Genomic DNA, 17902 nt, shown 5'->3' on the forward strand with positions numbered 1-17902 from the left:
TCTCAGCCACCTGAGAGTGAGTATAGAAAATCGATTTCTACAAAAAGCCAAATCAGAAGTGGAAACACGATCACAAGACTTTCTACTTCGAGTTAGTTAAAAATTTCTAAAGGACATTTGATGCTGACTAATGCCATTTAGTAAAGGAAATTTTTTAATTGATCTCACAATTTATTAATGTCAACAATAATGCTTGTATCGTGAAACAAAAGGTTGGTATCAAATTTAGATTTTACAAGTACTTCAGGGATATTGAGATATTATTTTATGGTGTTCAAATAGCCTAGTTATGCCATCAGATTTCTGAATGGACAATGAATCACAGACATTACCTCACTTTCTCTTATTTTTGCACTCATTTATTTATTTTTAAATGTAATTTTTAAAGCAGTACTTGCACTGTAATGCTCCCATAAAACAACAAATTTGGTGACATGTTCATGAAAATAAATTATAATTCTAATGATATTATGGCAGATCATTCAGCGTGTTCATTCAACATGAAGGAGCAATAAACAAGTAAAAATGTTAATCCAAATAGAGGACAATGACCTTAGGTCTGGAGTGTGAAAACTGGAATGAGTGGTCAGGCTTCTGGAGATTTTTAAACAAAAGACATCCTCACTCAAAGAATAAAAATAAAATGCAATTTATATTAAAAAAAAAACTGGACTTTACACTGAGCACCTGTTTGAGTTACAACATAACTCGAGAACTCTGTTCCGTTTTGGCCCCAATACATAAGAGTGAAGACCTAGATGAAATTTAAATAGTCAGACCAAATCCTAACATCAATGAACTTAAAAGTGTAACATTTAACTTTGAAAAGAATAAACTAAGAAGAATCCTCTCTAGTAATTTTAAAAAAAAATTCCCCACACTGAACGGAGTTCTGGAGATGGAAGATCCTGTCAACATCATTGATAAACACTTGAAGGAAAGATTGCAAAGAATTTTTGGAGAAATCAAGATGGCAAAATAGATTTTATATTACAATCCAAATCATACGAGATACTGATTTGTACATTCATTGCAATATTCAGGGAGATGTCAAAATACAAGCCAGAAGTACCTGGGTTCCACACTGAGGAAGTTAGGCAGTTTAACAAAGTAGAGATCATTTCCTAAATCAGTGTTCACTTTGGGAATCTCTACTTCAATCCGTGTTTCAGGAATTGGTTCCTCTTCTGCATGATCTTGATCCATATCATACTCATCCTAAAAGCAAATACAAAATCAGTCTAAAAAAAAGTTTATTGCTGTGGCGGCACACATCCTCATGGCGAACCGGCCCCGCTTGTATTGCCACGTGGCAGGGCAGCCATGGGGAAATGGCGTCGTCAGAGCTTTCTCTCCTACTCCAGCACCCCTTCCAGTGCCCACCCTGGGCAGCCATTATGACATCACAGTGCACCAGGTGACTGAGCTCGTGCTGCCCTTAAAGGGGCGAGCTGAATGTGAATAAAAAATGACCTTCGGTGTGGCAGCAGTGATTTCCTCCAGCTCCTGCAAGCACCACATTGCTAACATTTTGCGGTAACATTAACATTAATTAAAATGCTGTTCCCAAACTCTTAATGTCAAGAAAATTCTAAATTAATTGTTTAACGAAACCAAATTAAGGTCACTTTATCAAATGTTGGGCTAACAACCTTCTTGCTTTTTACAATGCTGAATCGGATTCCAGAACCCATTAACATTTTATCAATCATTAAAACAGTTTTAGCCCCAAAACTTTCAGAAACTTAAAAAAAATATAATTTCAAAGCAACAATTTTCCTTCATGACAATAACTCATCTAACTTCAAAAAATATTCTTTGTTGAGTTTTTCAGAATATTCTACGATGACATAGAAAGTCATTTGGTCCACCAAGTCCACGCCAGCTCCTCAAGCCAATTATCAAGCCCATTAACCCACTAATTTCCTTGTCACCCATTCTGGCTACAATAATCCATTTGTAGATGAATCAATGTCCTCCACAAATGTAATTTTATTTATTTTAAATTAATTTAGCTATCCTCCATCTGTCCAGATTTATTAAAATATAGCTTAGTATCAACTACAAAATGGGATTTCGAGACAATTCAATCTTATGTATACTATTTGCTTTGCTATAGGTATTAAATAAATAAATACTTACTGCAGGTTGGCCTGGAGTTGGAGGTTTTTCACCTTCACTGTCAGATGAAATATCATCTGCACCTCCAAAAAGATCATCTCCATCTATTTTATCTGCAACAGTCATAACACCAATATACTCATGATCACATTGCACTATCTAGAATTGGTAGTGGCTTAAAATGCCATTCTTTTAAAAATTGTATGCCAGAGAGAGTAAAAAACGCCTTCAAGAATGTTACCTTTATCTTTTACATTGCTATCAGAGTCAGAATCTGAAGCAATTATTTTTTTTGGCTTGTGTCTCACTATTTCATCTTCACTCTCACTCCCTCTTCCAGATCCTGCAATTGAAATAGAGAACTACTGAAACAATATCTGGCTTAAGAACTTCTTGATATCGATGCTCATCTTAACCGTGCAATATTGGGAATGAATTCAGTTACAGATGCAATTCCAAATGCAGGCAGCTTAGGGTTAAATTTTGAGGTTTAATTCAGTAAGAGTGTAAAAATATTAAAGCTCTCAATCTTTATTCCTCACAGACTTGTTTTATTTCCAAATTCTGGAAGGAATTTTAATGAGCTAAATTACCCTATTCAAAAGCCACCTGAGACGGAAAGAAAAGGTGGATAAAGGTGGTGAAGAAGGCTTTTGGCATGCTGGCGGAACTCGTGATTCAACTGCACAAGGTCTTCATGTCCTCTATTGCTAGGCTTAGTAGACTATGCATATTCACATTATCCCCATTTCCCTCTTGATTGTAAATTTCTATATGACCATCCCTCTGCCTCTTTTGCTCTCGGGAACAAAAACCCAGCCTATGCAGCTTCTCCCTATAACTAAACACCTCCGGTCCAGGCAAGATCCAAATGAATCTCCTCTGCAGCCCTTCCAATTAATTAATGTGATGTCCTTCCTATAGCTGAACAAAGAGAACTGCACGGGGTAAGACCACATTTAGAGCATTGCGTGCAGTTCTGTTTGTTCAATTGGAAGGGGTGCAGAGGAGATTCACTAGGATGTTGTCAGGACTGGAGGGCATATAGAGAGAAGCTGGATAGGCTGGGTTTTAGTTTCCTTGAGCGAAGGAGACAGAGGGATTTAAATTTAAACATACAGCATGGTAACAAGCCATTTCAGCCCACGAGTCTGTACCAATTAATCTACATCCCTGATACATTTTCCATAGTGGAGCCCCTGGGGAAAACCCATGTTGACACGGGAAGAATGCACCAACTCCTTACAGACAGCACAGGATTCAAACCCCGGTCCCAATTGCTGCCACTGTAAATGTGGTGTGCTTCTCCAACTGTGGCGCCCATGATCTTATAGAAGTTAAAAAAAAAATCAAGAGAGGCATGGACTTTTTTGCAGGGTAAATGATTCTAGAACTAGAGGGCATAGGTTTAAAGTGAGAAGGAAAAGATTTAGGAAGAGCTTGAGAGGCAAATATTTTCACCCAGAGGAGGGTGGAATCTGGAGCTACCTGAGAAAACTGTAGAATTAGGCACAACAACAACTTTCAAAAGACGTGTGGACAAATTTATGGATAATAGTAGCTTCGATGGATATGGACCAACAATCTGAATGGTTTTGCTTTACAATACCTGATTTATGTTCTTGCTCGTCATCTGAAAGCTGCTGCTCCTCTTCCGAGTGGTGTGCTTTTTCCTCTTCATCCGATTGATCACTTCTGGAAGTTCTCTCCCATTTCTCATTCTCAGAGGGCACATCCTTTCCGGAATCTTCCACATCAGATTGGTTACTGGCAGCATCAGAGTGGGAATGGTGACTCATAGCATCTGATTGGGAATGAACACTTCCTGCATCTGACTGGACATTACCAGCCTCAGAGTGGGATCGCCCGCTCCCAGCGTCCGATCGCCCGCTCCCAGCGTCCGATCGCTCGCTCCCAGCGTCCGATCGCCCGCTTCCAGCGTCCGATCGCCCGCTCCCAGCGTCCGATCGCCCGCTCCCAGCGTCCGATCGCTCGCTCCCAGCACCTGATCGCCCGCTCCCAGCGTCCGATCTCCCGCTCCCAGCGTCCGATCGCCCGCTCCCAGCGTCCGATCGCCCGCTCCCAGCATCCGAAACATTGTCATCATCTTCATTTTCAAACTGCTGCTCTTCAGAGCCACTTTGTTGCTCTATATCTGAGTGCTGAATATCATCTTGGTCAGACTGTGCAGAAGCGATGGACTGGTTTTCAGACATGTCTTCACTTCCGTTCTGTCTTGACCCAACTTCATCCTCACTGTCCTCCCCAAATAGCTCTTTATTGCTAGGCTTAGTAGTCTCCCTCTCATCTTCATCCTCTCTCTCACTTTCACTCCTGGAAGGATTGCTTTCTGAGGCCGCTTGTTCCTGCTCCGAATCGGAGCCTGATCCAGATCCAGAATCAAAATCTGTAATAAAAAAAAAGAAAAAATTATCACATTAATCTGATTCCATTTCCATTTCTAATTAGCACAAAAAAGAAAGTTTGACATTAATATATTAGCCTTCTTTTCCCAATGAAATACTGTTGGTGGGGAATAGTTGGTCTTTACTTTCTGCCAATTTCACATGTTTGCAAAGCCTGGAAATCTGCAATACAAACAATTCAGCTTCAATACTCACAGCATATAATCCCAAACAAAATACAGTGAAGCCTCTGGTATCCAGAATTCAAGCAAATGCCAACCTCAAGCAACTGGCAAAAACACTGAGGAAAATAAATTAAAATATTAAAATAAATAAGAATGAAATAACAGGTAAAAAAAATACAGAAATTTAAAATTATAAAAGTAAATGCTCTCTGAGCCTTTGGTGAAGATGGGAGCAAATATTCAGCCAGCGGAGTGCCTTAGTCAAGCTTTGCTCATAGCAGCTGTTTGAATAAAGTTGTATTTAATTAAAATGGCGACGCCTGGGATGAAGACCTGGTGGATGTTGCTCACCATTGGGGTGACTCTCTTAAAGTGTCTCCTTATCCCTGTTTAGTAAGAGTTGCCCCAGTCTGAGGCTTTATTTATAAACTGGTGGGGGGGGGGGGGGCGGGCATTAATTGTTAATTATCTATAATGTCTTTTGGGAGGAACCTGCAGATGCAATGATGGTTAAAAGCTTACAAAGAATGAGATTGAAAATAAAGAAAACGCTTTTCTTTATACTCAAGCACTCGAGGTTTGTTCAGTGTAGTATTTTAGTATTTTAAACTGTTTATTCTTAATGCAGGTGTATTAGTTAGGTATTGTAAGAGTAAGCCTCAAGCAACTGGAAAATGCACTTATCCGACAGTCCCTATAGGTGCCGGATATCAGAGGTTTTCCTGTCCTGTGGATGTTTGAAATCTAAAATCTAATTAAAAACCACAAATGTTAGAAGAATTCAACAAGTCAGATACAGAAAGAAAAATAGGAGTGAATATTTCATTCAGGTTAGTGGGTTCCCATCAACTTTATGGAAAACATAACCTGAAAAGATTACTTTTGATGAATTACCACTATATTGCAATTTTTCTTTTAAAGAAATACTACTTTTCCAGCATTGCCTCTAATCCTCATTTGAAGAAATTAATCCACACAACTAAGCACAAAATGGCTTTATATGCTTTTGTAAAGTATTCTTGCAATGTACTTTGATCATTCCATCAACACTGAGTTCACTTATTGGCTAAAATATATTAAAACTTCAAGAAGAGAATAGCATAAACCACGTCAACTGGACCAGTTACAGAACCAATGATTGTGATTCACAGTTTTAAAATAATGGATTTTCTCTTTGACAAAAACATCCCATTGTGGACCAGAGTTGTTCCTTTGAGTAAACAGAGACTAATTAATGAGAGGAAATCAGTTCAATTGGCATATTGTTTTACTGGTCATCAACTGGACTAATGGCAACTATGTCTGAAGAAGCGATTACCCCCCCCCCCCCCCCCCAACTTCCCCTTCTATTCAACAGTTCTGATAATAACTGGACACGTCCAATTAACATATAATGATTAAATTTATTTGCATAAACAATATGATTAATTTTATGTTCTTTTCATTCAACATGAAAGTAACACAACTTTTAAACATGACTTTGTAATTAATTCCATCACATCAAGTTGGAATCAGATTTGAAGTGAATTGAAACTGAATCTACAAGCATTCTGCATCCAAACACGAGGGTCATGGATCAACAAATTATACAAAATGCAGAAATTTATTCTAAGTTTTCTGCAATTTAAGTTAGTGACAGGCATAAAAAGAAACTGCAGAAACACATGGCTTCTAGTTAACTGCCAGAGAATCATATGCCAATCATTTTGTAACCAAGGGAGTCTGGGATATTCTTGCATCAGATAATGAACATGTTGAACCCCTTGCCAGCTCTCTTTCCAAAAAAAAAGTACAAATGAAAACTGTGCCACATTGCAAGGATTTAGCCCATGCCATTTATGAAGTTAAGATGTTTAGACCCATGATGTTGCCTCAAATCACATTTCCAACCACTATACATTCCAATTAATAACTGATACCTCAACAGTTCTGAGATGGTGAGTAACGCATCAGATATCAAACTTTCAAACTAGGCTCTCATATTCTCCTTATTTGAAACACAAATAGATTAATGGTCTAATTGAGGATTCAGTAATAATTCCAAGATTTCAAGTCAAACCTTCAGAATTGGACAATTTTAATAATTCCATCACTAACTTGGAAAAAAAATTCTTGCTTTAATTTTCAAGCAGCCCAATAAATTAGCTAAAGATTCAGTTAACTATCTCACAGTTATCTCTTGTCCAGATGTGTTCTGATTCTAAAGGGTTCTTCCTGTCTACAGAAAATTATGAAACAGGCTCAAAAATAACATTAGTAGGATGCATGAATTACTTTTATGAACTGAACAAATGAAAAAGTCTATCCAATAAAGAAGATATCTTTCAGCTTTGCAACTAATGCAACAAATGCATTCATTTGGTTCCTTTAACATAGTAAAGCATTGTAAGTTGTTTTGTCAAACAAAATTTGACACCTGGCCACTAATGACAAGGTTAGGATATTGAATTTACAAGGTTAGCCAAACAGGAAGAAGTTAAAGGAAGATGGATAGCTTTTGCTTATTCCCTTTACAAATTCTCTCATCTCTGTCTGCTTGACCTGGCTAATCTTTTCCTTTTCATATTCATACAAGAGCATGAACCATCTGCTTTTTTTCATTGTAATTATAAATTTCTTAATGCTATGTACTTATTTAAATAACTGCCAGAGAGCAAGGCTTGAATCACATGGAATTGGAAAGTAGATCAAAATCTCTATGACAAATAATTTTCCTGGACTCTTTGATGACATAAAAACGTTTTTTCTGATGACTATTCAGATCTTAACAGGAGTAAGAATAATGCTTTATGTTGCTTCAGATTTATTGTACATACATGACACCACATACAAATTTTAAAAAATTAGACATAAAGAACTGTATTGACCCTCGGGTTCCTTTAAAGTATTCCCCCGCTCACCTATTTCCCTTGGTTCAGACTCTCCTACTTTTGGCAAATTAGGTGACTATGATAATGTACTCCCTCATGACTTTATACCCTTCTAGATAGTCACCCCTCAGACTCGTATGCTCCAACTAGAAAGTCCTAGCTTATTTTGACTCTCCTTGCATCTCAAGCCTTCTAGTCCCAGTGATATCAGCATGAATCTTTCTTCCACCCTTTCCAGTTTAATAATACTTTTCCCTTTGCAAGGCAACCAGAATTACCCACAATATTCCAAATGCTCACCCTCCACCATTTTATTTAGGAGCCTGCTTACATTTTGTTCCTACCTTGTTCCAAGCCTGAAATGATAGTTATCCATCCTTTGCTCTATAAAGCACACTGACCTGCTGAGTTTCACCAGCATTGTGTTTTTACTTCAACCACGGTGTCTGCAGACTTTTGTGTTGTACAATGTCCCAACTCCTGTATTCAACCCCATTCCACAGTTCAGAGTTTATAACCTTGTAGGTCAGTACACTGCACACTTAGGTAGTCTTACGTGTAAGAAAAACAATCCTTTCTAACCCCAGTAGCATCTTTTTTTTTTAAAAGTTTTATCTGACAAGAAGAATACATGCTGTACAGTATTCCAGCTGGGCCTGACTAGTGCTTTCACTGTTCTTATATTTCATGCCTGAAAACTACTATGCCATATTCCTTTTCTACCCATCTTGTTCCCTTTACTGACCTGATCGCCTTGTTTCCATACACTGCACGTCAGGGAATTTAAACAATTAACAACTATTTCATGATCCAGTGCCCCAGATTCTGGCCTGACCCTCCCCAGGAGGGAGTAAATGAGGTTACCCTGGGTTACCAACAAAGTCGTTGAGGAGGAACGATGATCGTACCGCGGGCACCCACAGAATTATATATATATTAAAAAAAAGTCCCCGCTGCCAGCCATTACCTTTCTGTTCGGGTTCACTGTCCGCATCGCTGCCGAACAAGTCCGCCATGTCCGCCATGTTGCCCGGGTCGCAAAGACCAGCCGCAGCCCACGTGACTCAACCTTTACGGCAAGCGTCGCGGGGCAACGCCGAATACGGCCACGAGTCGGAGAGTCGTCGAGGTTGCGGCTGGCGAGACTCCAGGACACGCGGGGGCGCTGTGGGCAGCACGTGGGCACGGCCAGTGGTGGGGCTGTCGACGTCATTGGAGGCATCACCTGTGGATGGAGAGAGGAAGCACCTGCCATGCATGGAGGTATAACCAGGTGAGACTCCAGGACACGCGGGGGCGCTGTGGGCAGCACGTGGGCACGGCCAGTGGTGGGGCTGTCGACGTCATTGGAGGCATCACCTGTGGATGGAGAGAGGAAGCACCTGCCATGCATGGAGGTATAACCAGGTAATTCTAGTTACCAGCTAATGGAGCCATTGGAGCCTATTGAGTTCCATATTAGTTTGGTGACTTTCTACACTTCTTTCTTTCTTTGGCTTGGCTTCGCGGATGAAGATTTATGGAGGGGTATGTCCATGTCAGCTGCAGGCTCGTTGGTGACTGACAAGTCCGATGCGGGACAGGCAGGCACGGTTGCAGCGGTTGCAAGGGAAAATTGGTGGGTTGGGGTTGGGTTTTTCCTCCTTTGTCTTTTGTCAGTGAGGTGGGCTCTGCGGTCTTCTTCAAAGGAGGTTGCAGCCCGCCGAACTGTGAGGCTCCAGGATGCACGGTTGGAGGCGAGATCAGCCCATTGGCGGTGGTCAATGTGGCAGGCACCAAGAGATTTCTTTAGGCAGTCCTTGTACCTCTTCTTTGGTGCACCTCTGTCACGGTGGCCAGTGGAGAGCTCGCCATATAACACGATCTTGGGAAGGCGACGGTCCTCCATTCTGGAGACGTGACCCACCCAGCGCAGCTGGATCTTCAGCAGCGTGGACTTGATGCTGTCGGCCTCTGCCATCTCGAGTACTTCGATGTTAGGGATGAAGTCGCTCCAATGAATGTTGAGGATGGAGCGGAGACAATGCTGGTGGACTTTCTACACTACGTATTTGATAAATAACTTCATCATGATGCCTTTGGATTCAGTTGCACCAATTTGCTTTGGTGCCAGTCACAACCCAGATGCTACTGATTAATTACCAAGGTTGGTTCAGAAGCCAGCTTGAGGAGCTGCAAGCACTTTAGAGATGTTTGGCGAAGGACTGTCCTTCTGAGCAGAAATAGTTCAGAGTTAGCAATAAGAACTTTGGCCTGGCTGTCCAGCGGTTTAAGGGATTTGATTGGAGTTTGTGTACCGTGTACGGCGGTCGAGCAGACAGGAAGAGGACAGTTTTCAGGTGGGTAACCCCAGGGCTTATAGAGGAGTTACAACAGATTGTAGATGCTGGAACATGGAGCAAATAATAAACTGCTACTTCATCCTGATGGTGATTATTAATACAGTTAGGAGCTTAGGGTGGTGATTACATGCTATTTCAACACCCCTCCCCATTCTCATACTCACCTGTCTATTCACAGTCATCTCTGCCAACCAATGTAGTCGCAATGTAAGCTCAAGGAACAAAATCTCATATTGTGCCTGGATAGTCAACCACCCAATAGCATGAATATTGAATTTTACAATTTCAAATAACTCTTACCTCTTGTGCACTTTCTCTCTCTCTCTCTCTCTCTCTCTCTCTCTCTCTCTCTCTCTCTCTCTCTCTCTCCAATCTACCACTAGTCCTCTCATTTTTCTTACCCCCTTTTCCATGACCCTCCCCCTCCTCTTTCTCCTTCTTTCTTGACTTGGCTTTGTGAATGAAGATTTAGGAAGGATCATAGACATAGGCATATCCTACATGCCTGCACAGTGGATTTTTTTTAGGTGGAGTGCAGTACTGGCCCAACTCTTTACACCCAGGATTTATCTACCATGGCCTAGCAAGTTGGGACAGTGACAGCCAGATCCTCTGGTCATAGGTGTAACATTGGAGTATGCTTCTCTGAGATGGAGAGCCTGACAAAGCTAACAAGCCCCATCTGCATGGGGTTGAAATCAGAGTTGTTCTTCCCTTAGACTGGCTGCCACCAAGGCTAACTAGCCCAGCCTACCCATCTAGTTATACTGCCAGATGCTTGGTCGTGCCATGACGTAGCAAACTCAGTGAAAACATGGGACACCAACAAGAAGGTATTGCTATGGATGCAGAAATGGAGAGGCCATTTGCAGAGATCTCCTGCCTGGCAAGCCAGAGAGTGGTCACATGGCGATCACTATACTGAGAAAGGAGAGGCAATATATTATGTGTGCGTTTTCCCTGGGTGAATGGGACACCAAGCCCAGACCACTCACCCCTTTCCTATCTATCCACCTACTAACCACACATTTCACCCATTGGACCCCCCTCTCTGATCTGGTCCCATCTGCTGTTCTCCCCTCATAATTCCTATTATCATCTTCTTCCCTTTGTGTAATCACTCTCCAGCTGGTGACTCCTCTCCCCTCCTGGCTTCATCTGCCTTTTGTGCTCTTGTCTGCTTCTATCTATTTGATATCAAGAACTTCCTCAGCCCCCCTTGCTCTGTCTGCTTCAATAGCAGGGATCTCCCAATGGCCACCCATTTCAATTCCCTGCTCCATTCCCTTACCAACATGTCTGCCTTTGGTCTCCTGCACTGTCAGACCAAGAGCACTCACAAATTGGAAGAACAACACCTTATATTCCATCTGGGCACCCTCCAAATGGATGGCATTAACATCAACTTCTCTGTTTTCCATTAGCAACTCGCCGCTGTCTCTGCCTCCCAGCTCTGCATTCACGAGACAAAAAAAACCCTGCAGTCATTTTTCAATTTCTCTTCTGTCCTCCCATCCTTTTCCAATTAACACCTTTTGTCTGTGGCTCTGTACTCCTCTCCCTGCCATTCTTCCTCCCTCTCCAGCTTTTTATTTCAGGTGTCTGCCTGCTTTTTCTCATACATTGAAGGGCTTGTGCTCAAAATATTAGTTATATATCTACTTTCTACTGCGTGACCTGCTGAGATCCTCCAGCATTCTTGTGTGTTTATTGCAATCTGTAGATTTTGGTGTTTCACTTCATCCCTTGCCCTCTCTTCTCTGCACTGGTCATCATTCCTCTCCACTCTCAAGTCCTGATGCAGGATTTCACCCTGAAACATCACTGTGGTTGTCAGAGGAAGCGTACAAGAGTGAGATATATCAACAAGTTGAGTTGTGTCACAACAACTTTGCACTCCACATTAACAAAAATAAGGAACTGATTGTGGTCTTCAGGAAGGGGAAATCAGGAGAAAACAAACCAGTCCTCATCAAGGAGTCAGCAGTGGAAAGGATTAAGAACTTAAAATTCCTGGGAGTCAACATCTCTGAAGATCTGTCCTGCAGCCTCCATGTTGATGCAATCACAAAGGAGGCTCGCCGGTGGCTATACTTCGTGAGAAGATTTGGAATATCGCTGAAGACTCTCAAACTTCTACAGTGTACTGTGGGAAATATTCTGGCTGGTTGTATCATGGTCTGGTATGAAGGTGGCAAAACTGAGGACAAGAAAAAAGAAACTCCAGAGGGTTGTTAACTCTGTCTGTGACATCACAGGCACCAGTCTTCGCTCCATCGAGGCGGTGTCTTAAGAAAGCAGTATCTGTCATCAAGAACCACTACCACCCTCTTCATTCTGCTGCCATCAGGAAGAAGCCTGAAGACGAGCACCCAGTGGCACAAGTACAGCTTCTTCCCCTCTGATTTCTGAATGGGCAATAAACTACAGACACTGATCCAGTTTCTCTTATTTTGCACTAACATATTTATTTTTGTTACGTAATCTCTAGAAATAGTTGGACCTGTAATGCTGCCCCAAAGCAACGTTTTGTGACATGTTCATGACAATAAATTCTGATTCTGTCTAATTCCTCCTCAATGTGCTGCTCTGCCCACTAGGTTCATCAACAGTTTGTTTTTTGCTTTGAAGGTGCTGACGTAGATATGATTGGCAATGTATTTCTGGTATGGAATGATGACAGACAAGTTAACTTCAGTCAGTGCTCTTTAATACACAGGCAAGGCACAATTAATTTTCTGTCCCAACAAATGTGATGGCCAGAAATTCATCAATTATCACCAGTACCAAATGCACGCATAAAGTACAGTAAAAGTCCTAAAATCTGGACTGATCGGGGATTGGGTGAGTCCTGATTTTTCAGATTCTCAGGCAGTACTTTTAAAATACAAATTTAAGGAGAATAAACAGATAAATTTTGATAGTTTATTAATCAAAAATGAAACATTTTCATGTAAATTTTTTTTGTACTTTGTATTTTATGTTTCCGCTACTTCTGCATGGTTGCTTGTCGCTGCTGTGCCTTTGTGGTGTTTATGCACGCAAGCACACAAAAGCCAAGAGTGTTTGAAAAGTCCAGATTCTTGGGGGCTGTGGAGTTTTGGATTTTTACTGCACTATGAAAATTCAATTGAATTAAAATTGGTTTGCATATTTTGATAAAGAATGTTTAATGTGCAGCCACTACTATATGCACATGTACCAAAAAGGTAAAGGTTCCATTATTGTCATGTAATACTACATTTAGAATGTAACATACATGAAATTCTTTAAGTGTGAGGTGCTTCATTTTGGTAAGAAGAATCAGAATAGGACATACGTGGTAAATGGGAGAGCATTGAGGAATACAGAAGAGCAGAAAGATTTAGGAGTAACGGTACATCGTTCCCTGAAGGTAGAAACTCACGTGAATAGGGTGGTGAAGAAGGCTTTTAGTATGCTGGCCTTTATCAATCATTGCATGGAATATAGGAGTTGGGAGGTGATGTTGAGATTGTATAAGACGTTGGTGCGGCCTAATTTGGAGTTCTGTGTGCAGTTCTGGTCGCCTAATTATAGGAAGGATATAAACAGAGTGGAGAGAGTGCAGAGAAGGTTTACCAGAATGTTGCCTGGGTTTAAGCATCTGGAGTATGGGGAGAGATTGGACAGATTGGGTCTTTATTCTTTCGAGCGTAGAAGGTTGAGAGGGGATTTGATAGAAGTATTTAAGATTATGAAAGGGATAGACAGAATGGATGTGGATAGACTATTTCCGTTAAGAGGAGGAAAGATTAAAACAAGAGGACATGAGTTAAGAATTAAGGGGCAGAGGTTTAGAGGTAACATGAGGGGGAACTTCTTTACTCAGAGAGTGGCAGCCGTGTGGAATGAGCTTCCGGGAGAAATAGTGGCGGCGGAGTCAATTGTATTATTTAAGAAAAGGTTGGACAGGTATATGGATGAGAAGAAGATGGAGGGTTATGGGCATTGTGCAGGGAGGTGGGACTAGAAAGGGGTGTTTGGTTCGGTGCGGACTAGAAGGGCCTAATGGCCCGTTTCCGTGCTGTAATTGTTATGTTATGTTATTTATCTACCATAAGGATGACAGGCGCCACTTTGTCCGGCACCCCTCACAAAAATGAGGCCCCAGCAAGAAATGAACTACAAATTTCTGAGAATGATTTCTCTCTTTGGTACTGTCCAAGCATTGAATTTCAAAATTGAATTCAGCATTCATGTTTTCTTTAAATCATCAATGGTTTCAGTACTTTAATGTTTCATTTTTCATTAAATGCATGATAATTGCCAAACAACTGCTTTCTTACACCGGAAGATCAACATCCTGAAAACAGGAGTGACACTTTCAGCATGAACTCTCAACATGAAGTGCTGCCAAGTTTAAGATAGTAAAACAAAGAAATTAGAATGACGCTCAGGAAATGTAATATGAGCCAATAAACCACAAAGCTGCACGCAAGAGATTTTAAAATGCTGTCCAAATATAACCGCAGCAATGACAAAGGCATTCACCAGTGGGTGGCAGGTTAAGAGACAGAAAGAGCACAAGTATTGAATTATTAAATGAAAAACAAATACGAAGTCAGAGTCTGTCCCTAAGAGATAGATCCTGCTGTTTTCATGGGAATTTGTCTTCTTGAATGATAAAATATGAAAAAATAGCACAGTGATCAACAGCCACGAGACAGCACATCCTGATGCCTTCCCGATCATTTTGGGGACTTCAAACAGGCCAATCTGAAGAAGTCTCTATCAAACTACCACCAACACATCACACGCGAGACCAGGGGACCCACGCACTCGACCATAGCTACACCACCATGAAGAACGCATACCTAGCCATACCCCAACTACACTTCGGCAAGTCTGATCATCCGGCTGTACTTCTACTCCCGGTTGTACAAGCAGACTGAAGACCAGTGGTGAAAGTATGGTCAAGGGAGGCAGAGGAGCATCTGCAGGATGCTCTGCTTTGAATCGGTGGACTGGAACATCTTCAAGAAGTCATCCATTGACTTGAATGAATATACAACAGGTGTAATCGACTTCATCAAGAGCTGCATAGATCAATGTGTGCCCAAATACCAGGTGTTCCCCAACTAGAAGCCCTGGATGAATCAGAGAATTTGCAACGTCTGAGGGCGAAAACAAGGCTGTTTAAGGCTAGGGATCGAGATCTTTACAAGAAGTCCAGGCACGATCTGTGGAAGGCCATCTCTGAAGCAAAGTGGAAATTCCGGAGGAAGCTGGAGACAGATACATGGCAGGGAGTGCAGGCCATTACAGCCTACAAAGCAAGGGTGAACACTAGATCGCTGTGATGCTTCACATCTGAAGGGTGAACCCTCGCAAGGCCTCCTGAAAAGCCCTGAAAAGTAATTAACCTGAAATTTTTCATCTCTTTAACAAAGATGTAAGCATCTGTCTGGGTTATGCTGCTTACATGAAAGTTTCTGAAGGGAGAAAATAAATGGGAACTTGATAAATCAATTTGTTTTATAACGCCTAAAAGAAATTCTGCATGTATTTAAAGATCTTCTAATTACTGGCTTGTTTTGGTCCATAATGTGATTTATCTTTAGAGTTTCAAGTAGAACATTTAACTAAAGGGTTAATCAGTCAAGAAGGAATAGCAGGGAAAAAAATCTCTCCCCCCCTCTCTCTCTCTCTCTCTCTTTAAGGTGGGGGTGTGTAAAGAAAGTGTAAAGTGAGCTCAACAGAACTTTTTAGATTTCCCCTGCTGCTCATCCAAATAACTTAGTTTCTATAACTCCTAGAAAAAGTTTAATTTCAGTCTTTAAAAAATATACTGCACAGACAGGGTGGGAACCGCCAATCATTATTACCTTTACTTTTATTACTAAGGTCAGGGTTGATATGCCAGACGTGTAATTGGGATCCCAAAGTTTCCTGTCCTGTGGCTCTCATATCTCTCTCTCTCTAATTCTGTTTTTCAATTTATTTGATGTGTCTTTTTATTTCCACATTATTTGTTATTTGATATTGTTTGACCAGTTTGAATTTGTCTTAAACAATATTGCATTTTTTTCTGGTAAGCATTGCACATATATTGGATTAAATTAATCTGAGGGCTAGTGTTAAATATCTCATCTGCAGTATATCTGGTGTACTTTCGTAATCTCAAATTCCTATGCAGCGTCTTCTGGAAGGGGCTTAAATTCTAGTCGCTTTAGTTCTTAATACAACAGAATGAATCTTGTGGTGTTTGCATTGCCCTCCCTCTATTCCCCTTAGGTTTCAAATTACTGCAGATAACTTTCAGCTTGAATTTTTAACCTCTTCCTCCTGCTTTGTAATTATTGAGACATGAGGCAAGTGAAATTGTAGCTGCTGGGGTGCACATAGGGGGAGGAATCTTTTGATTCCTTGTTCTCATCATACCTGCAAGAATAGAGTCGCATGCCTGACATGGCCCCTAGCCCCCTGGTGTTTCCTTTATCTCCTTCTATCTGTAGCTGAGAAAAAACTGGAAGAAAATTGACATTCATCTCTTTTTTTAAAAAAAAAAGTATTATTAAAAAATGTAAATTTTCTATATGACTTGCAATACAATTAGGTAGCTATATATCAAAATCTACACACACACACACACACACACACACACACACACACACACACACACACACACACACACACACACACACACACACACACACACACACACACACACACACACAATTGTTATATCATCCTTTGTTTTTGTTTGTTACCATTTTGGTGCCTGATTTCTTTCCTCTCACATTCAGTCTGCAGGACTTAAGTTTTATTTTTGCTGCACCCAGCTTTGTACATTACACTATCCTTCTATGACTTGTTTTTTTATCCTCCAGTTTATTTCTTTAGATTTTTGTGTACACTTTCTCCATTTCTTTTTTCTCATGAATTTTTCCACTTTTTTTTAGCTGCAGCTTTTCCCCACATTAATTACTCTGTCTCTGCTATTCTTAGTCAATCAAACCTCTTACAACAGGGACTTGAACCCTGTACTTAGACTGGCACCAATATTTGCCGAACTGACAGCATCTCTAACCCCATCTATCACGAAAGTGGACTTTAACCCCTACCAAAAAGAGGGATTCAAATCTTCAGGGGATTCTACTCTAACCACAAATGAAAGGGGACTCTAACCCCAATATTCAATCACTGAGAGGGACTCAAACCCAGGGAAGCCTTACCTCAACAGGGATTTTTACCCTGTGGCCAAAATGTTACAAGGGATCTCAGTAGGGAACCAGATAAATCTCTGATGACAGACCACTCACGGGATCTTCTGTGCGAGGTCGGTCACAAGATGTCTGACTTTGAGCTCAGAATTCTCCCCTTCTGGTCCCGGTAATGTTGCAGCTGCTTATTCAGTCTTCGGTGATGGTCCTAATGAGATCCTGCTGACTACACCAATGTTGAAGTTCACTTCCTTTTAACAAAATACAATGAACAAGTTAGTTAATCAGAATAGCATTTATTACTTTCATCCAGGATGGGAGAAGCAGAACTCAGCAGTATTCCACTTGCTCTGAGTGCCCACTCAATGTATGTAATACAAAAAGGGACGTATATACAATTTAGACTGTTCAAAGGTTTCCAAATTTGGAATTGTATTTCATTTGCTGAGACAGCATTCTTCAGCAGGTAACATAATCCCATTCAAATAGTGATATCAGTAGATGTTACAATAAGGAATTTACACAATTCAACCCTTAAATATACAAGGCAGGTTTTAGCTATTTCGTTTCATCATTCTTTTTAAAGCATTTTTCAGCCACTTCAGCCTAGCATGGACTAACACCAGCTTATTCAAACTCATTAATAATTAACAACTACTTGGATCTTGTCATATAAAATACTTCATTGGATGTTAACTTCATCAGTACAATTTAAGGAGGAAATATGGCACATTTGTTAAGATGTGGCAACCCTCTCTGCAACATATTGGTATGCAGATATAATTATACCCTTCT

General features: G+C 40.8%; 2 protein-coding genes and 1 long non-coding RNA gene across 8 annotated transcripts in view; 2 read left to right on the forward strand and 1 right to left on the reverse strand.

Annotated features, from left to right (window-relative positions):
- Positions 1 to 8656, reverse strand: part of leo1 (LEO1 homolog, Paf1/RNA polymerase II complex component) — a 61051-nt gene extending 52395 nt beyond the window's left edge. For all 5 annotated transcript variants that reach the window (XR_011348760.1, XM_069911158.1, XM_069911157.1 and 2 more), the window contains exons 1-5: positions 8549 to 8656; positions 3731 to 4528; positions 2363 to 2464; positions 2143 to 2234; positions 1073 to 1218 (exon numbers count right to left, since the gene is read on the reverse strand). Coding sequence is in view for 4 of the 5 variants with exons in the window: in XM_069911158.1 (XP_069767259.1) it covers positions 1073 to 1218; positions 2143 to 2234; positions 2363 to 2464; positions 3731 to 4528; positions 8549 to 8606 (1196 nt within the window). In the remaining variant the exon portion in view is untranslated. The remainder of the gene's footprint in view (positions 1 to 1072; positions 1219 to 2142; positions 2235 to 2362; positions 2465 to 3730; positions 4529 to 8548) is intronic.
- Positions 1451 to 2811, forward strand: LOC138749586 (uncharacterized). Its single transcript, XR_011348761.1, has 2 exons — positions 1451 to 1536; positions 2666 to 2811. It is a non-coding gene; the product is annotated as an uncharacterized lncRNA (long non-coding RNA).
- Positions 8657 to 8920: 264 nt separating the features above from the next.
- tmod2 (tropomodulin 2) overlaps positions 8921 to 17902 on the forward strand; it is a 61088-nt gene continuing 52106 nt past the window's right edge. Inside the window, exon 1 of one of the 2 annotated variants that reach the window (XM_069911167.1) lies at positions 8921 to 8988. The gene's annotated coding sequence lies outside the window, so the exon portion shown is untranslated. Of the gene's footprint in view, positions 8989 to 12671; positions 12768 to 17902 lie in introns of those variants that run through there. The other variant, XM_069911166.1, reaches the window with a different exon arrangement.

The sequence above is a fragment of the Narcine bancroftii genome, chromosome 14, assembly GCF_036971445.1.
Source record: "Narcine bancroftii isolate sNarBan1 chromosome 14, sNarBan1.hap1, whole genome shotgun sequence".
Lineage (NCBI taxonomy): Eukaryota > Metazoa > Chordata > Chondrichthyes > Torpediniformes > Narcinidae > Narcine > Narcine bancroftii.